General features: G+C 40.8%; 1 protein-coding gene across 1 annotated transcript in view; it reads right to left on the reverse strand.

Moving 5' to 3' along the window:
- LOC134804014 (adenylate cyclase type 6-like) overlaps positions 1-27,534 on the reverse strand; it is a 391,384-nt gene that overhangs the window by 300,406 nt on the left and 63,444 nt on the right. Inside the window, exon 2 of the mRNA XM_063776869.1 lies at positions 9,507-9,809. Coding sequence (XP_063632939.1) covers positions 9,507-9,650 — 144 coding nt within the window. The 5' untranslated portion in view covers positions 9,651-9,809. The remainder of the gene's footprint in view (positions 1-9,506; positions 9,810-27,534) is intronic.

Raw genomic sequence — 27,534 nt, forward strand, 5'->3', positions numbered from 1 at the left:
ATTTCAAATGCGCAAAAAAAGTCGCCGTGGGCGAGCGGCCTAAATCTAATTGTTCTTTCGAGCGTGGGCTGTCCGTGCAAATAGTTAAGTTATTTTGTCAAAGGAAGATTTTTAGATACAAGCTTACATTACTGACCGCTTTTTAGGATTTCGTAGTCAACTAGGAACTCTTGTAGTTTCGCCATGTCCGCCTGTCTATCCTTGTTAGTGCTAACGCTTCCATTTTTACATTGATATATTATAAAATCATTAATCAATCATCCCGAGAGAGTGGTAAAATAAAAATTTGCAATACATTTTAAGGGTACACTTAAATTATAGTGGGCTATTTTTTTTCTATTCTACCTAATGATGTGGGGTGTCGTATTACCCCTCTTTTTTGCGCCGGGGGTTAATAATGAAAGGTACGCAAAAATATTATAAATTCTACTCCCATCTTTACTAAAACGTAGAACATAATTATAACATGTCATCACGGCCCAGAGGGGTATTTGAAAACGCGGTCAGACCCAAAGGCAAATAAAAACATTTATTAAGCGATATGAGCCCATGGCAGGGTCTGAACCCGCAAATTCTGCTTTGGGGCTCAAACAAGTGCTACCGCAGGGTATATTTTTCCTTTTTTGGGTATTTTATATCGTTTTGATGGTGTTGTGGAACATGCTCAAATATCTTCAGGAATAAAATGGTTGCAGTTTTTTTTTATTTACATTATGGTCCTTATTAAATGCTATCACTCCGCTGTTTTTACGTGAAAAATAAGTAGGTACGATCAAGGAATTTAATTTCATTACCATTTCCTACTTTTGTATGGACTGACGTTTATGACTATTTTTAGGGTTCCGTAACCAAAGGGTAAAACGGGACCCTATTACTAAGACTCCGCTGTCCGTCCGTCCGTCCGTCTGTCACTAGGCTGTATCTCACGAACCGTGATAGCTAGACAGTTGAAATTTTCACAGATGATGTATTTCTGTTGCCGCTATAACAACAAATACTAAAAACAGAATAAAATAAAGATTTAAGTGGGGCTCCCATACAACAAACGTGATTTTCGACCGAAGTTAAGCAACGTCGGGCGCGCTCAGTACTTGGATGGGTGACCGTTTTTTTTGCCGTTTTTTGCATTATGGTACGGAACCTTTCGTGCGCAAGTCCGACTCACACTTGCCCGATTTTTACGTTACCGTACAAATAACCATACATTTGACGTGCCCCTCCCCCGCACAATACGGCAGACTGTTTTGTACAGAAAATGACACACGAGGCGTCTCCAGTTACTAAATGCTCTAAAAAAATAAGAAATTGTTGAAATTATGTATCTCTATTACGAAATAACTGAAACCTCACAGATAGACTTCCCCTGAATATCAAAAATGCCCAAATAAATTTGCGTTCAAGAAATCTGTACGGTCTTTCTTTGCTGTTCGAATGAAGGATTCCTAGTAGTGTTAAATTAGTTTATATACATTATTTATTGTATGTATTATGTGTATTAAGTATATTATATTAATTGTATGTAGTATATTATGTAGGTATATATATGTAGGTATGTTAAATTTCAGATTAGCTTTAGTGATTAGTAGCACCGCCCACAATCTCTCTGCTTTGCCTTAAGGTTGACTGGTAGAGAATGCTTTTGGCATTAAGTCCGCCTTTTGTACGATAAGTTTAAATAAATAAATAAATAAATATACTAAGGGCCAGTTGCACCAACCACAGTTAACAGACTGATCAACGTCACGCAGCAGAGTTCTATGAAACTTTCCATACAATAAAAACCGGGCAAGTGCGAGTCGGACTCGCGCACGAAGGGTTCCGTACCATAATGAAAAAAAAAAAACGAAAAAAAAGCAAAAAAAAAACGGTCACCCATCCAAGTACTGACCACTCCCGACGTTGCTTAACTTTGGTCAAAAATCACGTTTGTTGTATGGGAGCCCCATTTAAATCTTTATTTTATTCTGTTTTTAGTATTTGTTGTTATAGCGGCAACAGAAATACATCATCTGTGAAAATTTCAACTGTCTAGCTATCACGGTTCGTGAGATACAGCCTGGTGACAGACGGACGGACGGACGGACAGCGAAGTCTTAGTAATAGGGTCCCGTTTTACCCTTTGGGTACGGAACCCTAAAAATTATCGAACGCTTTAACGGTGGCAGACGGTTTGGCGCAACCCTAAGTCTCCCTTTAACAATGCAAATGATATGTAAAATCATTGACGAAAACGTCAAACACGTCACCCATTATAATTCTGCCTGTAAAATTGTTATAAATGTCAGAAGAACGGAGATAATATGTGCCATTCTTCCGTTACTCGCCGTGACAGCCATTGTGATCAAAATGTGAATTTCGCAAGCAGATGTGCCTATCTTTATTGGCATGTGATAAAGGTTCTCGGCGAATAATAAAGTTGGTACCGTAAAACGGGGTGAGTAGGTTTCGCGGGGAGAGGTGGGTTATGAATGGGGAGAGAAGGTTTGAGAGGGGGATGAGAAGGGATTTTAAGGCTACTGCTACAAACATAATGTATTCCAATTTAAAATGGAGCTATAGTAATACGCATAATAAAAAAAATCTCTCCAACAATCTTCCAAAATCACCTTTGTATGAAAACCCCTCTCATCCCAAATACGAGGCACTACGGGGTGAGGTGGGTTTTCCTCTTTATCGTCAAAGTTATGAAATGGAACTGCCAAAAATAAAATAAAAACTAAAATACAAACGTCCGAAACACTTATTATTAGTTATTATATACACCATTCAGTTTTCATATGTAAAAATGAAATGTTATCGATGTTTCAATTTCAGTTTTGACCCTACTCACCCCATTTTACGGTAGCGATCGATTTGACTATATTTTTCGTCTGAGATGAGATGAATTTTCAAGTGTTCTACAGTCACGGTTAATTTGCCTTTATTACTACGAACCGACTTTATTACCTACTAGATTAAGTCCTCGTAAGAGAACGGATCCGCGTACGAGGAAAATATTAGAAAAAAAATCACGGCACACGAGAGGTTAAGAGCTAACAGGAGTGGTAATTTGTCCATACAAACGTACTCGACTGTTTCCTCCGTGGTTTTTGAAGCTAGAGCAATGATTTTTTCAACACAGATTTATATTGTTAATATCTGTGTCGGACCGTTTTGATTTTTTTTATATTTTGATTTTCAAGGCGCTAAAGCCCTTCGAAAATGGCCAAAATGGCCTAATTGACTATGCCGCAATGAGTGGCGTGGTATTCAAAACTGATATCAATTAGCCAAAAAAGCAAAACGGTCCGACATACAGAAATCATATTTGCAGAGATCGCGAAGACCGAACTAACCGAGTTAACTGGTGACCGAAGAGCTAGCGGCTTCCTCGCGTTTAATTTAATGGTGATTTTAAAATCGAGGGGCACGGCAGTGCCCCCGCCAAGTCGAGCGCGAAGCAAACACTGCCGTACCATCCTTTACTGGAACCATTTCGGCGCATTTTCAGGTCCCTATTTGAGAACCTCTGGATAAGACCAGAACGCAGAAATTTTCGTCATCCAGTAAGCTATAATCACATACTTAAAATCCAAGATTTCAAGTCTGTAGGTCATTTAGTTCCGATGTTAAGCGAAAGCAAAGTTTCGCATTTATGCCACACACTCACTCACTTATGATCATCAGAATAGAACTAGTAGTTCCCATAAACTCAGAGAGCTGAAATTTGGTACAGAGTTAGGGTTTAATGGCCACATAAAGGGAAAACTATAAAAACTAGGATAATCGAAGATCTGGAGTACCTGGTGACCCTGATTAGAAAACACAAGAGCCCAACCAAACTATTGGAGATCGACATACCGCCTTTACAAAAAATATTCAAATTGGTGAGCCGCTTCATTTGATGTCAAAAATCGAAGGTCTGAAGTATCTGATGAAGAACCCTCAGCTGGTCTCAGCTGTATTAAGGCTCCGTCAGACATAGGCGTTTTGCTTGGTGCAACATATGTACACACTGTTTTCGTCATCCGACACGCCTTGATGAGCCTTTGGGAAAGTAGTACCCAAGATGGAGCTGATGCTGAACCCTGGCTGTACCTAGTGGAACTCAGGCTTGGTGCAACATATGCACACACTGTTTTGGTCATCCGACACGCCTTGATGAGCCTTTGGGAGCGTAGTACCCAAGATGGAGCTGATGCTGAACCCTGGCTGTACCTAGTGGAACTCAGGTTTGGTGCAACATACGCCCACGCTATTTTGGTCATCCGTAACATCTTGATGAGCACTTGGGAGAGCATGCAGTACGCAAGATAGAGCTGATGCTGAACCCTGGCTGTACCTAGTTGAACTCAGGTTTGGTGCAACATAGGCCCACGCTATTTTGGTCATCCGTTACATCTTGATGAGCACTTGGGAACGCAGTACCCAAGATAGAGCTGATGCTGAACCCTGGCTGTACCTACTGGAACTCAGGTTTGGTGCAACATAGGCCCACGCTATTTTGGTCATCCGTCACATCTTGATGAGCACTTGGGAGAGCAGTACCTGAAATAGAGCTGATGCTGAACGCTAGCAGTACCTAGTGGAACTCAGGCTTGGTGCAACATATGCACACACTGTTTTGGTCATCCGACACGCCTTGATGAGCCTTTGGGAGAGTAGTACCCAAGATGGAGCTGATGCTGAACCCTGGCTGTACCTAGTGGAACTCAGGTTTGGTGCAACATACGCCCACGCTATTTTGGTCATCCGTCACATCTTGATGAGCACTTGGGAGAGCATGCAGTACTCGTACAGAATAATTTTTTATATTGTATGTTTGGTGTCATGGAGCACCTGGTTTTGTACCCTTGTGTACCCTTCAACGGCCAAGTCACACAACATTAACTATAATAATAAAGAAATCGCAGTAAGGAACCTTAGACTTGGCACGACTTTGTCTAGATTTCATTACATTTTAGAGATAAACAAGCAGCTCCATCGAGACTTGGCTAGTTTTTTACAGAATGTTTTTGGTGGGATCAATCTTTGCAATTAATTTCTATCGAGCCGATTTCGTTCAATCATGTATCGAGTACGGAAACGGTCTTTGAAATATATGAATATTAACATATTTCTTTTGCTTTTTTTTTAAACTGCATAAGTGAAATCAATTTCAACGACATTGGGTGTTGACAGCCCCTTAACTGAATTCCGGACTGCTGTAAAACAAATGTCTTTTAGTAAAACAAATATGTAGTTAATCGGCAATCGGTCTGTAGTTAATCTTAAATTGGAAGGTTAATGCATTTCTGTGTGCATGTGCATTCGAGAATAGCTGCAAATAGCACCGTTGTAAGCGACAACGTGATTCGACTCGTAAACAATTGCATTCGAGTTAATACCCTAGTCCCAATCTAAATCTAAATCTGTATCACGACGTGCCCGTTCGGGACTTTTTATAGCGCTCCCGAGTATTTTCAAACTTTGGAACATACCGACATTACCGAGAATATACAGGATGGGAGGAGGGGCACGAATAACATCTTTGTGCCCCAGCTTATCTCGCCTGCACGTGGTCCTCCTGCTGTTTAACGGAAAAGATAGCAACAGAGAAGGAAAACTTGAAACAAACCCGGCTCGGTGCCAGCCGTCATGCACCTGCAGCCGATCCGACTCCGCGAGTCCGCGCGTATTTACTTGTCTTTCCCTCGGATTTAGTCGGTGAGGCCGAGAGAGAGCCACAGGTCTTGGGCAACCCTGTGTCTCTTCGTTTGTTTTTTTCTTTTTTTTATTGAAAATTTAACAGAAAAAATACAATATTTAGTACCTTAATCTAATGTTTCGCCAAACTGTGAGACAGTTTGTTGGCGGTGCGCTCTAAACTAATCTTAAGCTGAATAGGTACACTAATTATTAAGTGACGAGTTAAGTTATCATTAAGAACATATAAATTTACCTATATGTATGTATCCTAAATCTATCTTGCGATAATCTAACATAGTACTAATAGTGACATTTCATAACACGAACATAACAGGAAGAATTCTTATAATATTATAGCGGCACAAACGCTTTGTTAACAAAAGAAAGTAGGTAGCTAGGTTAAATTTTCATATTTGTGTAGTAAAATCGATTTGTGTTGTGTCCCAGGCGATGCAGTGTCTGTGGATGGGAAACTTCACCCACGATGGTTTGTCTCCCTACCTCACACTGCTTGTATAGTCTGTAATAGACTCGAAAGGCCAATGATGACAGGATGGGCCATCCTGTATATTGCCGGTAATGTCGGTGTGTGTCTAAATGGGCCATCCTGGATGGCCCATTTAGATCGGTCAGTATGGGAAAATATGAAACTATAAGACATACGACGATCCCTACTTAGGAACCATGTCATCAATTTTAGTAATAAGAAAAACTGCATTCATACTTACGTATTCATTGTCACTGTGTACGAAATGATAAGGAAATTTAATTCCTTGTCTCCAGGTACATACTTAAACTATATAAATTAACGAGCAAGGAGACAAAGGAAGAACGAAATTAAATTGAATCCTCGTAAGATACCGGTTTCGCTTTCACAATCTTTTACACTGTAAACTGACAATACGTAAGCCATGCAAAGCCTTATGCAAAGACTTGAGGCCCCGAAGATGGTGTTCGTCTCTCACTCTCACTGAGCGTACCTACCTAAGCGTGAGCTAGATGGATGTGTATATTTTAGAATTTTTTTACAAAAAAAAAGTAAGAAATATAAATAATATTGCGCATTCCCAAAAGCTATTTTCATATTTTTGCAATTATTGTTACTATCCCTTCAAGTGGCGGCCAACCCGTTAATGGTTGGATCGAAGAGCAGTAAACTGGCGGCCCACCACTCACGGGTCGATGCGAAAACCAGTAAACTGTCGGCCACCAGTGAGTAGTTAATGAGGTGTTGTCGTATTTAGAGGTGAAATTGAACGCATTTAAGTATAGTTACTCTCTTCTAGCGCCTAAAATAAGGTAGCGAGTTAGACAAGGATAGCATACCGTAAGAAACACAAAAACACTTGGTTTAAAATTTGTTGGTGAAGACCATTCATTCGGGAGCGACCGCCTAGTCCGAGTTCAGTCTTGATTTTTAAGATGTTGTTTTTTATGTTGTTTTTAACAGGGAAGATAGAAAACTATCATTCTTCCGGAGTTTGATTAGGTCTGGCCAAATGTATAAACATTAAGTATAATAATTTTATTGCTATATTCAAATAGCGTATTTAACGCTTATTATAACGATATGTGATTTAAAATACTTTCCAACATAGTAATGCTTAAATCGACAATTTTATAAAATTCTCTTAATCTGCGCTGACCACCCAACGGGGCCCCGCCACGTGACTGCTTTTGCGCAAATCCGCGGCGCCACTTGACTACTTTTCGCATTTTCGCTTGCGCCACTTGAAGGGCTATACTTCTGTTTTAGACCTAGGTTCGTCTTCGTCTTGTGTCTTCTTTTGTGAGTGAAATCAATCAAAAAAATAGTTCATTTAAATCACTCACTCGTGAACGACACAATAATCTTAACGGACCTGTACTTAACTGTACCCGTAAGTGTAAATTGCATTCTTTAGTGTGACGTAGATATGAGCGCCGATAGGCATTTAGCCGGCGGCGGCGCGCCGGTCAAAATCGGTCGGCGGCGGCGGCGAATCGGCGGCGTGGCCTTGAAACACCTTTGATTAATGAAAAAAGAATTCAAACCAAAATTTTACCGAATTTACACGTTTTTGCTGTAAGAAAGTTATAAAATAAGTGCATTTTTTTGAATAAAGGTACGAAAAAAGTTTTATATAGTATAAACGGTATCGAGCGGCATCAGAGGCGGTCTTAATCTTGGCGAGGCCCTGGCCGGAAGATCTTTGCGAGGCCCTTATCTATTGTGCTAAGTAAAAAGTAGCGGATTGACTGTATCAGGGAAACATCTGGTCGACTGTCCAAAGAGCCGCAGTGAGGAAAATCAAGCTCCGTTATTAACCAATATCGACCCAACAAACCAGTTTATGTCAAAAAGTGAGGCCCAAGGCCGAGCTCCACGTAACACCGAAGACCAGATTCCGACGCCTTCCCATCCGAGGCCAGAGGCTGAGCTGCAGGTAAGCATACAGCTAACGCCAAGTGTGAGCTTGGCTGACGGCCGAATGCGCTGAGTGCCGATTACGGCGCGCTTCTGTGCGAGGCCGAAGGCCAAGCTGCAAGAGGGCAGAGCTTGGAATTGGTCCAGTGTAAGCAAGACCGAAGGCCGATAAAGACCGTGGCCACAGTGTTAAAGACCTCTGGGGCTCTCCTGTAGGTGCATTCGTGCGAGGCCAAAGGCCGTGCTGTAGTGGAGCTAAGATTGGAGAAGAACCAAGCATTTTAAAAGCGAGGCCAAAAGTTACGCTCCAAACAGGGCCGAAAACTTGGAGGTTCAGATAGCGGCTTACTTCTATGCGAGCGATGCGAGGCCAAAGATTGGTCTGCGAGAGAGCAAAGCTTGAAATTTGAACAATGGCCAAGCTTAAAATGAGACCTGATTCCGTTTCCGATGCCTTCCGTGCAAAGCCAACGGCCGGACCTTTGGGCGTGAAAACGCTTAATATCTGAAATTAACCCCCTTTTACACCTTTTTAAGACATTTAAACCATGCTTGCAATAATTGAATTCGCGGTGAATGACGGATGAGCTAGCCAGCTGGCAAAATTAGTCATTTCGTTGCTCTAACACTAGTAGCGCGGTCACCAAACAGAAAAGTTTGAATTTACCATCGATACTTTAGAATTATATGGACCTAAAATACCTTTTGAATGTCTATAAGCTATTCAGACTGGCGCCGTTAAAGATCTAAACTAGATAAAATATATATTATCTGATTCTGAAAGTAGTAGTATCTAACAAGGTCACGCCGATGCCACGCCGATAGCGCAGCGTCGGCGGCGGCGGCGCGTAAATTTTGTCGGCGGCGGCGGCGCGCCGGCGCGGCGCTCATATCTAGTGTGACGTGAAGTTCGCGTTTTTGAGTTTCCAAAAAATCCCATATAAAAATAGACATAGGGTTATTCGCCAATAACTGGCCAACCTAAACTAAAAATAACCTCTATTTAATTGACCTATAAACAGAATTTAGTTAAGTATAGCCTTCAATAGCCACCTTATACTAAAATTAATTCTGTTTAAAGGTGAATAGAATTCATCTTTGGTTTATGGTGGCCAGTTATTGGCGAACGCTATCGAATAAAATTTACATTAGGGGTTCTGTTTTTAGGGTTCCGTACCCAAAGGGTAAAACGGGACCCTATTACTAAGACTCCGCTGTCCGTCCGTCCGTCCGTCCGTCTGTCACCAGGCTGTATCTCACGAACCGTGATAGCTAGACAGTTGAAATTTTCACAGATGATGTATTTCTGTTGCCGCTATAACAACAAATACTAAAAAGTACGGAACCCTCGGTGGGCGATTCCGACTCGCACTTGTCCGGTTTTTTTAAATCAGAAGACGCCTGTAAGTTAAACAGTTATGTATGTACTCACCACACTATGCCCGCTACGACTCCGGAGGCTCAAGCGCAACCTCCAATCCCGCTTCCCCGCCCCCCCCTCCGAGCTGAAGCTCCTCATCATAGGGAGCGACATGTTCCCCCCGCGCCGCTCCCTCTCTCTCTCTCTCCCCTGCATCACTTGCGTCTCTGTCGCATCACAGTATAGTTGCGTCCCTGTCGCACGCACTCACACACACGCACAGTATGATCACATCACTGGTAAGGGTGAACGAGATAGTATGAGAATGTCAATATCATCGTTACATGGTTGACTCGCGCCCCTGCGGTGGGGTACCTGAAAAAATAAATGTTTACATTAGTTGTTTAGTTAAACTAATATTTATTATGTTAGTATTTAGTTTTTATATAATCTACGGGGAAACATCGATAGCACGATTTAGGATGCATGTAGCGCCATCTAAAACCGGAATTATTGAAACTAAACACGAATCTCAAGGGAAACGCCAAAAACTATGTGCTAACGGGGTTTCATCTTATGGAGGGCATCGACTTAAGGAGGTTTTTGTAGGTTTTGGTTCGTCTTGAAGAGATTTCGAGTTACAGAAGTAAAACGTATGAAGCATTCGTGTTAGAGATGTAATTAAAGAAACGCATAAAATACAGTCTTATTGTCTTTTTCGAGTTACAGAGGTTTGTTATTAAATAACTTCGAGTTATAGAGGTGGTAAAACAAAACGACTGTTTTATCGAGTTGTAGATTAAATTAAATAGGTATTTCGAGTTATAGAGGTTTTGGGCTCAGATGGGAAGGGAAATAGCATTTATTTCGTGTTAACGAGGATTTAGTCTTATCGAGGTTTGAGTAAGAGAGGTTTCACTGTTATATGATCACGTGGTGCTTTCCATGGCCGGAAGCTCGGCCCGGCCCCGGCCCGGTCTAGCGCGAGTCAGGCTAAGGGTCTCCCCTGATATATCGACGCGCATTCGGCAAAAGCCGATAGGAAAAAGCTTTATGTCCACGCAATAAGAGCGAAAAAGCCGTCGACGCGTCGGCAGGCGCCGGCCGATGCGAGCCGAGCCGAACGACGACTTTTTCGCTCTTATTGCGTGGACATAAAGCTTTTTCCTATCGGCTGTTGCCGAATGCGCGTCGATATATCAGGGGAGACCCTTAGGCGCCAAAAAAATAAAATTAAATGGATCCACTCGACTAAATCACCGACTACTCTAGTATTACATATATATAAAACTTTTGGTGTTCTCACACGCTTTTAACAAAAGTACTCGTACTCAACTAAAATACTAATGTAGTCCGAACTAGTCTTCAAGGGGCCCACTGATTAACAGTCCGCCGGACGGTATCGGCCTGTCAGTTAGAACAAAATTTTGACAGTTCCGAACAACTGACGGGCCGCTACCTGCGATCATATATAACCATGGATACCGCCTTTAGGAACATTACCGTTCAAATTCTCGGGCCAAATTAGCACACATACACAATTACGCCTACATTCAAATAAGACGACGCGTTTACAGAGCCTGTGATCAAAGCTGGTAAACAAAATAAGAGTCATCGGGGGGCACGGCAGTGCCCCCGCCAAGTCGAGCGCGAAGCAAACACTGCCGTACCATCCTTTACTGGAACCATTTCGCCGCATTTTCAGGTCCCTATTTGAGAACCTCTGGATAAGACCAGAACGCAGAAATTTTCGTCATCCAGTAAGCTATAATCACATACTTAAAATCCAAAATTTCAAGTCTGTAGGTCATTTAGTTCCGAAGTTAAGCGAAAGCAAAGTTTCGCATTTATGACACACACTCACTCACTTATGATCATCAGAATAGAACTAGTACTTCCCATAAACTCAGAGAGCTGAAATTTGGTACAGAGTTAGGGTTTAATGGCCACATAAAGGGAAAACTATAAAAACTAGGATAATCGAAGATCTGGAGTACCTGGTGATCCTGATTAGAAAACACAAGAGCCCAACCAAACTATTGGAGATCGACATACCGCCTTTACAAAAAATATTCAAATTGGTGGGCCGCTTCATTTGATGTCAAAAATCGAAGGTCTGAAGTATCTGATGAAGAACCCTCAGCTGGTCTCAGCTGTATTAAGGCTCCGTCAGACATAGGCGTTTTGCTTGGTGCAACATATGTACACACTGTTTTGGTCATCCGACACGCCTTGATGAGCCTTTGGGAAAGTAGTACCCATGATGGAGATGATGCTGAACCCTGGCTGTACCTAGTGGAACTCAGGTTTGGTGCAACATACGCCCACGCTATTTTGGTCATCCGTCACATCTTGATGAGCACTTGGGAGAGCAGTACCCAAGATAGGGCTGATGCTGAACCCTGGCTGTACCTAGTGGAACTCAGGTTTGGTGCAACATAGGCCCACGCTATTTTGGTCATCCGTTACATCTTGATGAGCACTTGGGAACGCATTACCCAAGATAGAGCTGATGCTGAACCCTGGCTGTACCTACTGGAACTCAGGTTTGGTGCAACATAGGCCCACGCTATTTTGGTCATCCGTCACATCTTGATGAGCACTTGGGAGAGCAGTACCTGAAATAGAGCTGATGCTGAACGCTAGCTGTACCTAGTGGAACTCAGGTTTGGTGCAACATAGGCCAACGCTATTTTAGTCATCCGTCACATCTTGATGAGCACTTGGGGGAGCAGTACCCAAGATAGAGCTAATGCTGAACCCTGGCTGTACCTACTGGAACTTAGGTTTGGTACAACATAGGCCAACGCTAGTTTAGTCATCCATCACATCTTGATGAGCACTTGGGAGAGCAGTACCTGAAATAGAGCTGATGATGAACCCTGGCTGTACCTAGTGGAACTTAGGTTTGGTGCAACATAGCCCCACGCTATTTTGGTCATCCGTTACATCTTGATGACCGCCTAGTGGAACTCTGCAACAGGCACACGACGACAAGTCGGTTAACCAAAACAAAGTGTGCCTATGTTGCACCAAACCTGAGTTCCACTAGGTACAGCCAGGGTTCAGCATCAGCTCTATCTTTTGTACTGCTCTCCCAAGTGCTCATCAAGATGTGACGGATGACCAAAATAGCGTGGGCTTATGTTGTACCAAACCTGAGTTCCACTAGGTACAGCCAGGGTTCAGCATCAGCTCTGTCTAAGGTACTGCTCTCCCAAGTGCTCATCAAGATGTGACGGATGACCAAAATAGCGTGGGCCTATGTTGCACCAAACCTGAGTTCCAGTAGGTACAGCCAGGGTTCAGCATCAGCTCTATCTTGGGTACTGCTATCCCAAGTGCTCATCAAGATGTGACAGATGACCAAAATAGCGTGGGCTTATGTTGTACCAAACCTGAGTTCCACTAGGTACAGCCAGGGTTCAGCATCAGCTCAGATCTATGTACTTATACTAAAACCTTTACCAGAATGTAACAAACACTTTTCTGAAAACCGCATCAAAATCAGTTCAGCCAAACGCGAGATAATCGCGAACAAACATACATACGGGTCAAACTGAGAACCTTTATTTTAAGGCGGTTAAAAATACATCAACTTTGATATTTTTGGCAGTAATGCAGTCGGCAGCTATACTGCAGCAGGATTGCAGCATGCACTACTGCCGACTGAATTACTGAGGTAAATATCAAAAATTCGGTCAGCATCATCGTATTTGACATTTGCTGCAGTAATGCAGTCGGCAGTATTGTCGCAATATACTGCTGCAGGCTACAAAACGTTCGTGAAACTATTCAACGTCCATGATCATGCTTTCCAACGTCCAACGTTCAGTAATCGAGTGACCGCTCGCAACACGCGCTGTGTTGTGTGTGACTGCGCGGGCGTGATCAAAGCGGGTCGCGCGCGCAGCGCGCCGGCGGGCCGCTGCGTCCAAGCGCAGATCGCGAGCGCCACGCGCTCGCGTCACGCTCGCATCGTGCCCCGCTCACGCCGCGCTTTGAAAACGCTCATGTGTGACGGAGCCTTTAGAGATATGGTTATAAAAAAACTACTCCTAAAAAGAAAAAAAATGTGTCAAATAAGAAAATCTAATAAAATAAATCAATATGCCCACGTTTCTACAAAAAGAAGTGAAATCCCACCAAAAACATTCTGTAAAAAACTAGCCAAGTCTCGATGGAGCTCCTTGTTTATCTCTAAAAAGTAATGAAATCTAGACAAAGTCGTGCCAAGTCTAAGGTTCCTTACTGCGATTTCTTTATTATTATAGTTAATGTTGTGTGACTTGGCCGTTGAAGGGTACACAAGGGTACAAAACCAGGTGCTCCATGACACCAAACATACAGTATAAAAAATTATTTCCAGTACAGACGGAAATTATTGATAGAAGTCCGTCTGTACGTCTATTTTATGTTAGATCGATGGTCGATTTGACGCTTCAAAAAGAAGTGTTTGTTTCAGGCTCGCCTATACATAAGTATTATTGAAATACGCAGCTTTATCAAGCCTACAATTGACTGGTTATTGAATCAACGTTTTCCAAGTGGCAATTTTCCATCGTCAATGGATAGCGGTTCTGGCGACAGATTGGTGCTATGGTGTCATGGAGCACCTGGTTTTGTACCCTTGTGTACCCTTCAACGGCCAAGTCACACAACATTAACTATAATAATAAAGAAATCGCAGTAAGGAACCTTAGACTTGGCACGACTTTGTCTAGATTTCATTACTTTTTAGAGATAAACAAGCAGCTCCATCGAGACTTGGCTAGTTTTTTACAGAATGTTTTTGGTGGGATCTTTATTACACTAATGGTACATAGCTAAGTGTAGATGAAATGCATATAATGTCAATAACTACCAATCAGCGACATTAATCCGCTAATAACCTTCTTGCTGTACGTACTGGCCGCTGAGAGTTCGCGGTTCATATTTGATTAGAATATGACTTGGACAGGGATAGGTTTATGCCATACAGTGAAGAACCAGTCAAATAATTCACGTATAATAATTGAATGCAGATTAAAAGATAACTAGTTAAAATGTTGTTATGACATGACAGACTAACTCAACATAAGTAAATATATCATTGTTGTATAAATGTATTCCGCTATAATAAGTATTTTGTATATTTTATTATCAATCTGCATGGCAGTGCGAAGTCACGTTCAGGTATAGTCTGTCCGTTTTTCTAAGATCAAGTACGCCATAGTAAATGTATGGCGAACTTGATATTAGAAATCGGACTGGCTATACAGTCTGCAAAATTTACATAGGTACACGAATCGGGTCAAAAATATTTGAACAGGCGGAGTCACAATAAATCCCCACTTTCAGTTCAGAATATTTTATATGTATATAGCCGGTCAAGCAAGTTTGTCAGTAGAAAAAGGTGCAAAATTTCAATTTTGTATAGGACCACAGCCGTTCGCGCGCTTACATTTTCTAAATTTGCCGCTCTTATAATATTTTAAACTTTCGCATTTTGAACACATATTTTACTCACATTATACGAAACGAAACTGATTTACGTCGGTAAATCAAGGTAATTGAATATAATTCGCGTTAGACCCGTCTATAATGTGAGTTAATATGTTTGCCGCTCTTTTCTACTGACGGAAATGGCTTGAGAGAGAACCTACATATATGTGACAGTAGAGGGTGGATTCAAATGATCAACATTTTCAGATAATGTGTGTATTTGTTAAATTAATTCAGTGAAAGCATGATAGGAAAAATGTATCTACATATAGGAGATCGGGTATGATTATCTCACGGGTTATATCTCATGAATAGAACATATTCTAGATATCTTGCCAGGCATCCACTCAATTTCATGTCTCTCTAATTGGACAGCTTTTTTCCATAGTTCTCTGCGAATAGCATCTTGTGGGAATCTGAATGGAAAGTAATGTAAAATGACAATACCAAATTTGATTATTAATTTGAAATAACTAGGTAGTTTTTTTATAGCTCCATCTCATGAAATAAAAAAGGAAAATACAAATCTGTAAGAAGGAATTTATTACTACATTTATAATTATATAGAAAATACCTAAACCAAACACAAGTTAATAAAATAGTCTACTTCATTTAGCATAACACCATCCCTATTAACCTCGCAATTTAAAAAGTCGTATGTTGTTATGAAAGTCGTATGCAGTTGTTACGTTTTAGCTTAGCACGGTAGTATTGAAAACAAATCGTCATGTTTTTTCCAAATTCTACTGAAGTTATCTGTTTACTACAAGTGAAAAGTGATTCCACTGTCCTTGGTATGAACTAAAATAACTTCTGCACCACTTCACGACACATGGATATATTTTTAATTACAAAAAAACGTTGTTTTTATAAATCAATTTAGCCATTTGTCACTGACTGTCATCTCGGTGGTACTGAGATTGCCAATCGAGCAGTTTGTAAGTACCGCCTATCGCGGGGTAGTTTGCGTTGGGTCATAATTGAGCGGACAGAATACTTCCATCTATAGCATTTCGCTGGCCGCTACCGTCCGGCGGACTGTTAATCAGTGGGCCCTTAAGGGTCGATACAGACGGACTGCACGCCGACACGCCGACAGCCGTGCCGTGCAATGCCCATACAAGTTTCACTCCGTCTGTACTGGCCCTAAGACGCCGAACTCACAAGTCCAAAACTCATTCGAGTAATTTGGTAAGTAGGTAATTCACGTGTAAAACTAAGATGTTACCTACACTATCGATCGTTATCGATTCGTTATCGCGGCTGTATCGTGTTACATTCGGTTAACATGTTTAAAGACAAGGCGACATGATAAGATCGTGTTTTACACAAATCACCCAATTACAACAACAGGGCGTAGCCAACATGCCATTCGTTTACGCTCCGTAGCGAAACGTAACCACAGGATAAATAATTGTACTAGGTACAGAAGACTCACCTCGATTAGCTACCTCGATTAGCTAATAATCGTCTGTTTTTATCGTCGGAACGTCACATATCTTTACTACTTCATATCTAGTGAATCTCTAATTAATTTCCCGAATCGCGCCGACATACATTTCTTCCGAGCCCATGCACGCAGCAGTGCTGTAGGAGAGGACAATATGATTTGGACAACGTTTTTGAAAAGTAGATTTTTTTCAGCAATAAAAGTCTCATGCATTATTATACGATCAAAATAAACTAGATTAAACATTACTATTATGGTTCCCATTACTGGGTTATTTTATGTTCATGTGTAAAATTTATTAGAATACAATTGTTGTGTGGAACTAGACGAACTAATTTGCATCGGGGCTCGTATGTATTGGTAAAACTGATGTGTTTAAACAAATTAACAAGATAAGTATTATCATCAAAGATAAAACGTCTATTGATCTTATCAAAATATCGAAACATTGTATGTATAGCCGATTTACATGAAAAAAATCTTGTTTACTATTAAACCCTTGTCACTATTAAAACCCTTTTTAGGGTTCCGTACCCAAAGGGTAAAAACGGGACCCTATTACTAAGACTCCACAAACGTGATTTTTTTGCCGTGTTTTTGCGTAATGGTACGTAATTCTTCGTGTGCGAGTCTGACTCGCACTTGGCCGGTTTTTGATGGTATTTAAAATAACCAAACATACATTATTATGACTTTTATTTCCATAATGGGCCATCTACTTACCATGTTAACTTAGTAGAACGTAGTAGGTAAAATATTTATAACACACTAATGCTACTATTTGGCACCTGGCTGACGGGACAGAACAAGTTTTATACATGTCTGCCGATCGTTTAGATAATCCGGCAGATCATGAAATTCCTAGGCAGATCATTAAATTCCTAGACATATCATGAAATTCCTAGGCATATCATAAAAATCATTGTCTCGTTCCATGAGGAGCCTCGCTACGCGGGTGTCCTATTTCTGGACGTTTGCCCTTCGGGCATTTCAAGCAACCTAACGAACCTATCCTACCTATCTATTGGTTTAATGTGACTGCCGTCAAAACATTACACGGGAACTTGACCATCGGCCTGATTTTACGATCGGCCGCCGATATACACACCGAGCTCGTGAATTATATTATATTTCAAGTAAAATGTCTCAGGGGCCTATTTTATTAGATTTAAGATAGGTAGTTATTAATTTCGTTTAGTAGTACCACTGTATATGTCTTGTAAGTATATACCTATGATTTTTTTATTATTATTTATTAGTGCATAAAAATTTAATATGATACATACCTAGAAACAATATTAATACCATAAGTCATACCTAAAATATGACTAAATAACTAACCTACAAAACTTAAAAACTAAATTTAAAAATAAATAAAACTAATCTAAAAACTGGCAGCATTTCCTCGCTGTATCGCAATACTTATTCTGTGTGCGAGGAAGCTGCCAGTTCTACGATCACCTATCTGCTATCCTTTTGGATAAATATATGTAAATAAATATTTTTTTCTCTTTCAAGTTAAATCCACTCGTCTGTTTTTATACTTCCCCATGACACTCTTGTTATTGCATAGATATATATTCCCACGGGAAATCTAAACTCTCAACGAAAGAAATGGTTCCGTCGCTCTGTCCCTATCATTTCAACGTGTTACCAACTTGCCGAGAACTTTAGAGAGGGAATATTATGAGCCAACGGGAGTGGTAATTTCTCCATACAAACGTACTCCTCGTTTACCTCCGTGGTTTTTGAAGCTAGAGCAATGATTTTTTCAACACAGATTAATATTGTCAATATCTGTGTCGGACCGTTTTGATTTTTTTGATATTTTTGTTTTTTAAGGCGCTAGAGCCCTTCAAAAATGGCCAAAATGGCCTAATTGACTATGCCGCAATGAGAGGCGTGGCATTCAAAACTGATATCAATTAGCCAAAAAAGCAAAACGGTCCGACACAGATAATTTCATAATCATTTAGATTTTCAAATTTGGTTACGATTGGTTAAGTTTTGGAGGAGGAAACAGAGGAGTACGAAACCTCGATTTTTGAGATTTTTACGCAGGATTTTTCGCCTTGTCCTTATCGCACTACTTTTAGGTGCCGCTTCCGTTAGCGAGACGGGTATATTTACCTAAAATATTTAAACCTCAGCTCCTGTTTCGTCTTATAGTTCTCAGAAATAAAGGATGACTCACGCTAGACCGGGCCGTGCCCGGGACGAGGCGTCCGACTTGTCATTTTCTATGACGGCTGATCGGTGATCACGTGGTGCTTTCCATTGAAAACGAAGCATCGGAAGCTCCGGCCCAGCCCTGGCCCGGTATAGCGTGAGTCATCCTTAGAAGGAAAGTGTAAATACTCAAAAATGAACTGTCATAGGCACCATCTTTCGACGCGAGAGGTATAAATAACCTGAAAATTGGATACCGTTTTTTCGTTATACCGAAATATCGTTTTCACCACAACAGCTCGGAAGGCTTACTTTGCACTTCAAAAACTGATAGCAAGGTTGCATTTCATTCACATGTGAGGCAAAGTAATTAAATGCAAATTTTGAGTTGTTTTTTTTTTATGTTTGCTGGTAGAATTGACTTTTAAATGATGATTTTGGATGCTAAATATTTAATAACATTCATTTGGATTAGATTTGGTTAGATTTTGTTTGATATTTTACATTTAATATTTGCTTCGGGTTGGTGTGGTGAACAATTTTGTTTAACCCTTCGTGCTTTGAAACCCTCGCAACGCTCAAGATTCCATTTTTCGAACCACTCGCTACGCTCGTGGTTCAATTTTGAAATCTTTTGCTTGCTCGGGTATCAATATTAGCACGAGCGGTTAAACAACAATTTTGCCCCCTTGTAAAACAAATAACTATTTTTCTAATTTTTTCACTAATAAGATATTTAGGTACACCTATTATTGAGGGACGAAATAGTCAACTTTTTCAGTTGAATCTAACCTGAATAAGAATTACTACTAATTCCGCATTAGTTTACACTCCATCTAGTATAATTGATCTGTGTTACAGGCTTAACCCTGCAGCCGCCGTAAATCAAGCGCTTATCAGTTTTGGCACGGCTCGCGGGTTACGTACGAGTTACGAAATGTTACGAAATTTTACGCCATTCGGGCAACTCCGGCGACATGTCACGACATTGTTTCGCCATAAAATGGGGGGAGTAGGGTACCCGGGGAGAGTTGGGTTATGAATGGGGAGAGAAGGTTTGAAAGGGGGGTGAGAAGGGATTTTAAGGCTACTGCTACAAAAATAATGTATTCCAATTTAAAATGGAGCTATAGTAATACTCATCATAAAAAAAAAAGTCCCACAATCATCCAAAATAACCTTTGTATGAAAACCCATTTCACCCCAATTACGAGGGGCTACGGGGTGAGGTGGGATTTCCTGTTTATCGTCAAAGTTATGAAATGGAACTACCCAAAATAAAATAAAAACTAAAATACAAACGTCCGGAACACTTATTATATTATTTACACCATTCAGTTTGCATATTTAAATTAAAATGTTATCGAGGTTAGAATGTCAGTTTTGCGCCTACTCACCCCATTTTACGGTACGCATGGTTTATATTTTCTACAATAAGATTAATTTTTCCTAGCCTATCTGAGTGTCCCACTGCTGTTCAAAGGGCTCTCTCCCTTGATTTCCACGACTCCCGACTTGTTTCCTCCGGCCAGTTGTTCAGGAAGCTGTCCAGGTCATCCCGCCATCTCCGTTTGTGCCTGCCGCGTCCTCGTCCCTCTACCGGCATCCTCTTGGTGACTAAGCTAGCCCACCTCCCCGGATGCATGCGGTGGACGTGACCGGCCCAGTCCCATGTGAGCTTAGCGGTTTTCTCGAAGTCGGCAATGCGGGTTTTAGAGCGCAGCGTGTATAGTGATGTGCCGATGAGGACGTTCTCGTTTCTGAGAATTCCTTTCCGAAGAAATTTCCGGAAAATTTCCAACTTTCTCGAGAACGTTCTCTTATTAGCATAAATAAGTTACGAACAATCTTAATTTTTTTTAATGGAATGACATATTTACTTTTGTTAAGTATATATCTTTTGTCTCAAATAACTTGTTTGGACAATTTAGTGTTGTTTTACTCCTGGTTTTTTTATCAATTAGTATTATTTTTTATATTGCTATGAATGGTGCCAAGAGTTTTCTTTTAAGCTTCCATGGTATTTGTCTTAGCTTATCTCCTATGTACACTAAGCGATTAAACAAAAGAATTCAACGCTTTTGCGACGGAAGGGTATAACTCTCAGAGAACATTTCCGAGAAATTTCCGAGAACGTTTCCGATAGATTTCTCTGTTCTCGGGAAATTTTCGAGAACGGCACATCACTAAGCGTGGATCTAGTTAATTAAGGGGTGATTTCTCAAAAAAGAAACAATTAATTTAACATGCATGGGGGGCAATTCAGTAACTCTTAAGGTGTCTTGTCATTGCCCTTCGTAATTATATTTAACATTAGAATACGTTTAAGGGAACGTTCAACTATTATTATTCACTTCAACTAGTTTAAATTTTAATGTCTGGCAATTTTATTTATACGTGGAATTTGAATCTTGTATGATGTTTAAATATGTCTCATGCTATGAACAATAAATGATTTATCATTATTTATTATGTAGAGCAGCGTAGCCAACATGCCAAACGTTAATGCTCCGTAGCGTATCGTAGTCATCTCTCTCTATCACTCTTCCAACTAGTGCGCCAGTGACAGTTGCGTTTTGTTCGCTACGGAGCGTTAACGATTGCACGTTGGCTACGCACCCTGAGAATGTAGCACCGATTTGAATGTAGCGGCTGTACCAGGCGTGGCTCACGCAAGTACCTACAAGTACCTACATGCAGCCCACACCAATTTTGGTGTCTTAGCCATAGTAGTTGCCGCGCACCACCACGGAGCGGCCTCGTGCTTGCGCCTAGTGGTCACATCTGTCGTAAAAGACGCGTTTTGTAAGAGAGTGAATCTTCTATACCTAGTAGGAACTATTATTTATTCTGTGGCTGTGCTCAGTCTGACGCAATGCGGATTCGACGCTGCGTATTGTCGCTAAATCTATTGATTTCGATACCTTCGAGACCCGATGAAGGGCTGCCAAAGAATACAATTTTTTTATCTCGAGTTAATATTTAAATACATTCCTACACGCATTGACAGTTGACAGTCCCGCGGTGAGCTCACTGTAAGGTATAGGTAGTAGTTGGATTAAGATAAGTAGGTATATCTCTAGTCTATATCTCTATACCAAAGAGAATAGATAGTATAGAGGGGTCCTGTCATAGTAAGTTTTGTTGTCACAGTAAATTTACTGCCATCTATCGACGATATTATTTTTATATAATTTTGACCCATGTTCATTCACTGATATCTATGTGTTAAAATTGTTAAATATGAAACGGTGTCGTCACGCCATCTAGCCGACCATAGGCCAAAGGTGTGTGCGCCATCTATCCGAGAATGACTTTTTCTTGATTTCCGTGGCACGTTTTTTCCTTAGACTTTATTCATCTTATACGAAGTTACATATGTCTTTGCTCTATACTAATATTATAAATGCGAAAATGTGCCTGTCTGTCTGTCCGTTCACGCTTAAGAGCCCATCAACGTCCACAAGAGCCACTGCTAAATAATCGTGATTATTTAAATTTAAAGAAAGATATTTAAAAAAAGGGAGCTGCTCCGTACTGTATGTTGTATTTAAGTACCTTTTGAATACATCAAACTAGTTTTTTAACCGACTTCAATTTCATAGAAGGAGAAGTTCTGTATTCGGTTGTGGCTATGTTTTTTTTTTATGTATGTTCACTGATTACTCCGAGACCCGTGGGTCGATTTGAGTAATTATTTTTTTGTTCGAAAGAAGGTACTTCCAAGGTGGTCCCACATTAATCTGGTGCTGTTCTGATGATGGGATCCATGAGGAATTGAGGGAACTCCTCAATTTTTCAAAGCATATGTATGGTGATTTGGGTGTTTTCTTAAGCAACTCGAGCATTTTCTCTCGAAAAGCACCAATTTGATGAAGTGGACCTGATGATGATGATTGTTTTGATGATAATCATGACGATTTCTTAAAATGTAGGACGTTCAGCGATTACTCCGAGACCCGTGGTCCGATTTGAGCAATTCTTTTTTTGTTCGAAAGAAGGTACTTCCAAGGTGGTCCCACATTAATCTGGTGCTGTTCTGATGATGGGATCCATGAATAATTGAGGGAACTCCTCAATTGTTAAAGGCACATGTATGGTAATTTGGGTATTGTCTTAAGCAAATCAAGCATTCCCTCTTGAAAATCACTAATTTGATAGAGTGGACCTGATGATAATGATTGTTGATGATAATAATGATGATTTTATAAATGTAGATTACTCCGAAACCCGTGGTCCGATTTGAGTAATTCTTTTTTCGTTTGAACGAAGTTACATCTAAGGTGTTCCCATAACATTGTTGGTTCTAATCTGATGACGGAATTCATAAGGAAATGAGGGAACTCCTCAATTTTTAAAGGCACGAGTATGGCGACATGGTTGTTTTCTATAGTAACTTAAGCATTTCCCCCCGAAAATCACCAATTTGATGAAGTACAACTGTAGCCCTACCAAGAGTTTGACACTACTACATATTCGCTAACGTCTTCGTAACTATCTCGTTCGCACTAATAGGATGCCAGCACGACGCAAGACTTATGGTAAGGCTACTGAGGAGTCGGGAAATGGCGGTTGAAAGGTTGGTGGTTCAGGGTCGAGGGGTTCCGTGATCAGGGGTTGAGTGATCGGGGGGTTGAGGGATTGGGGGGTTGAGGGATTGGGTCAGTGGCGCGGCGGAGGATGGATTTTGTGTTTGTGTAGTGACAGGAATAATTTCGAATTTAGTGATACGCATTATTATGCTTTTCATTCATGCGTCACACGTCACTCATAAGCTTTTAACAATGCCTTAAAACTAAAAATTGAAAAATAAAAACTTTTACAAAAAAAGAAAACCGACTTCAAAAAGGATGAAATAAAATATTATCCGTTTTTAAGTATATGCGTTACCAACTGATATGTTTGAAGTCGGTGCTACGACAAATAGTAACAATACGGGTCAAAAATAATCAGGTTTATGTCTATAATTCACATTACAACTTTACTAATATTATAATGGTGAAAGTAATTCTGTCTGTCTCTTTGTCACCTTTTCGGCTAAATAACTGCCATGTAAACTGGTGAAATTTGCCATGCAGGTAAAAAGTTAAAGCCCTGTTGTAGATGGTCCTTGGATTGTTTTATATATTGAAATCAAAGTTTTCTGGATAAGAGGCGGGAAATAACTCAGTCCCAATCCCACACCAGAGTACTATACACAGTTCGAAAAATTGTAAAAATTGCTCTTTAAAAAACATATCGGCAATCGCATTGGTTTTATACTAGTACCGACAAACATGGTACGGACTGCGCCAAGGTGGCTTGACGGTGTGGTCTTAGGTATCTACAGAAAGTATGATCATTGCTGTCGTGTGGTGTAAGGTAGGTAATCCAACGTACATACACACATACATTCTTACACGTAGGTACATTCTTATCGAGTCACCCTAAAATCATGGTATGCTTCAAATTTGGCTTGGCACCGACTTCAAACATATCAGTTGGTAACGCATATACTTAAAAACGGATAATATTTTATTTCAACCTTTTTGAAGTCGGTTTTCTTTTTTTTGTAAAAGTTTTTTATGTTGCTGGATTCGTCGATCTATGAACTCAAAACAAAAACGGCCGTTTTAACTTTGGACGATTTTTTAGCAGTGGCGCTAGTGTGCATGTTGAAGTTGAAATTTGGTATAGAGATAGTTTGAGTCCCGGGGCAGGGCATAGGGTAGTTTTTATCCCAGAAATCACCCTTTAAGGGGTTGAAAAGGAGGGTGGAAGTTTGTGCGGGGAAGTGATAAAGAGCAGATTAAATAAAAAATAAGCTACCCAAATTACTAACTCCACGCAGACGAAGTCGTGGGCAAAAGCTAGTAATAAAGGTTTTGTGTTTTTTTGAGTCCCGGAAATATGATACATACCTACAAGCGGCCCGCCCCGGCTTTGCACGGGGTACACAAAGCCTTGACAAATGTTACACTTAAACCTTGTACGGTGTAGTGATATAGATCTATACACTCAAATTACTTCCGTGGTGGCGTGTGCGCCCAGTGACTTGGTTGATTTATTGATGCTTAATCAAAACCATATCTACCTATAGCTAGTAATAATACGTCGTGAATACGCTTCTCTAATTAATGGATGTCTATTCAAATGTTAGGTATTGATCATATCTGTGATGGATTGATACAACACAATATGTCGCCATTTTCCTCATAAGCGAAACGTCTGAAGATACATACAGAATGGAATAAGAGATGGAAGGGTGGATGGGAAGTGAATTCACTTATGGATGTAAAAAAACCGGAAAAGTGCGAGTCAGACTCGCCCACCAAGGGTTCCGTACTTTTTAATATTTGTTGTTATAGCGGCAACAGAAATACTTCATCTAGCTATCACTGTTCATGAGATACAGCCTGGTGATAGACAGACAGGCGGACAGACAGACAAACGGACAGTGGAGTCTTAGTAATATTAGGGTCCCGTTTTTACCCTTTGGGTAAAAACTACCAAAACTATTAACATCAACTTAACTTACATCTTATATACCTTTAAATGAGCAATTTTTGTATATGTATTTATTTATATATTTCGGGGATCTCGGAAAAGGCTCTAACGATTTCGATGAAATTTGCTATATGTGGGTGTTAGAGGGCGAAAAATCGATCTAGCTAGGTCTTACCTCTGGAAAAACGAGCAGTTTTGAGTCTTTATATGTTTTCCGAGCAAATCTCGGTCTGCCAGATATTTCAACTAAAGTATGGCTCACGTTAGACCGGGCCGTGGCCGGGCCGGAGCTTCCGGAGCTTCGTTTCCTATGGAAAGCACCACGTCATCACTGATCAGCCGTCATAGAAAATGACATATCGGACGTCTTGGGCCGGGCACGGCCCGGTCTAGCGTGAGTCAACCTTAAATCGAGATCAGGATAAGAATATTATTGCCATCATTGCTTTTTACTACCTATTTAGATATTTCGAGAATGTTTTGTGACTTGCACATTACTGCACAGTAGTGCACAGTACACACGTTACACCGGGCTATGGCAGAGCAGGCCTTATTAGCATATGTATGTGTTGGATCCACCAGAATATCTGTCCGGTAACTGGTTGGAATCACTACGGGTACGCGGCCCCGGACTGCTCTAGCTGTCACTCACCCCTCTGTCTCCGTGACGCTAGTATCCCAAACCCTTACCCTTATCCTTCCATTTTCCTTCTCCAGTCTATCTATCCTTATCGACGAAGAATTCCCAAGGAGGGTTGATGTCAGGCAGGCGGCCGATCGTAAAAATATATGCCAAATCATTTACAACATGACATGAGTGCGACAGATGATAGGATATGCGATAATGCTAGGGCGTACCCCGCAGGCGACGCGCAGGCGCAGCACCCGGCGGCTGTGAGAAATGGACGAGGGTTGCTGCACCAGGGACGGGGGCAGCGTAAGAAGCTAGTCCGGGAAATAAGACTGAGGGTTGCAAGTTGGAATATAGGTACGATGACTGGAAGAGGAAGAGAGTTAGCGGATGTTTTGGAAAGAAGACGAATAAACGTAGCATGTCTGCAGGAGACGAAGTGGAAGGGACAGAAAGCTAGAGAAATTGGGGCGGGTTACAAGTTTTATTATTGCGGTAGTGATGGGAAAAGAAATGGGGTGGGTGTAGTGTTAGATAAGGAGCTGAAAAACAAGGTGATGGATGTAAAGAGAGTGAATGATAGAGTAATTATCGTGAAATTGTTGATAGAAAACTTGATTTTAAATGTAATTAGTGTATATGCACCGCAGACTGGATGTGATGATAGTTTGAAAGAGAAATTCTGGGAGGATTTGGATGGGGTAATTATGGGAATACCAGAATGTGAGGAGATATATATTGGAGGAGATTTTAATGGACATGTGGGAAGAATGAATGACGGATATGAAAGAGTGCATGGGGGCCGTGGTTACGGAGTCAGGAATCAAGAGGGTGAAGCTCTTCTGGAAGCAGCCTTAGCCTTTGACTTAGCCATAGTGAACACCTACTATCAAAAGAAAGAACAACACCTTATTACATACCGTAGTGGCCAACACTCTACCCAAATAGATTACTTTCTTCTAAGAAGGAGCAAAATACAGTCGGCTAAGGACTGCAAAGTAATACCCAGTGAGAGCCTAGTTTCCCAGCATAGGTTACTGATTCTAGACTTAAATCTTAAAGTACAGCACTTGCAAAAGAACTCGAAGCCCCCACCTAGAACGAAATGGCATGGATTGAGTGACAGGGATTTATCTGAAGAATTTAGAAAAATAATAGTCGATAAGATGGTAGGAATGGGTGATATGGCAGAGATGAGAGCGAATGATTGCTGGAATGAAATGGCAGTATGTTTAAGAAGTGTAGCGAGGGATGTTTTTGGGGAAACAACAGGGAAAGGAAAGATTGATAGGGATACATGGTGGTGGAATGAAGATGTGCGAATGATTCTGAAAGAAAAGAAGAATGCTTTTAAAGAATGGAAGAGTGTGGAGGAGGGTAACGATAGAGAGAAAGAAATCAAGAGGTCAGCTTATCTTACAAGTAAAAAGATGGCTAAGAAAGCAGTTGCAATCGCAAGGGCCAAGGTACAAGATAAATTGTACGATTTCCTAGAGAGCCCACAAGGCCAAAAAGATCTTTACAGAATAGCAAGAGAGAGAGAGAGGAATGCAAGAGATATAAATCATATGAAATGTATGAGAGACGAAGCAGGAAAGATTTTGACGGATGACAAGAGCATAAAAGAACGCTGGAAGAACTACTTCAATAAACTTATGAACGAAGAGAACGACTGGAGTGGAGTGCTAGAAAATGTTAGAAGCAACATTGGTATGGTGAAGGAGATCACTGTAGAAGAGGTAAAGATGGCTGTGCAAGGTATGAAGAATGGGAAAGCGGTCGGGCCAGATGGTATACCTGTGGAAGTATGGAAGTTGCTGAAAGCGGATGGATGGAAGTGGCTGACTTTATTCTTTAATAAGTTGTTGCAAGAAGAGGCG

This window comes from Cydia splendana, chromosome Z (assembly GCF_910591565.1).
Source record: "Cydia splendana chromosome Z, ilCydSple1.2, whole genome shotgun sequence".
Classification (NCBI taxonomy): Eukaryota; Metazoa; Arthropoda; class Insecta; order Lepidoptera; family Tortricidae; genus Cydia; species Cydia splendana.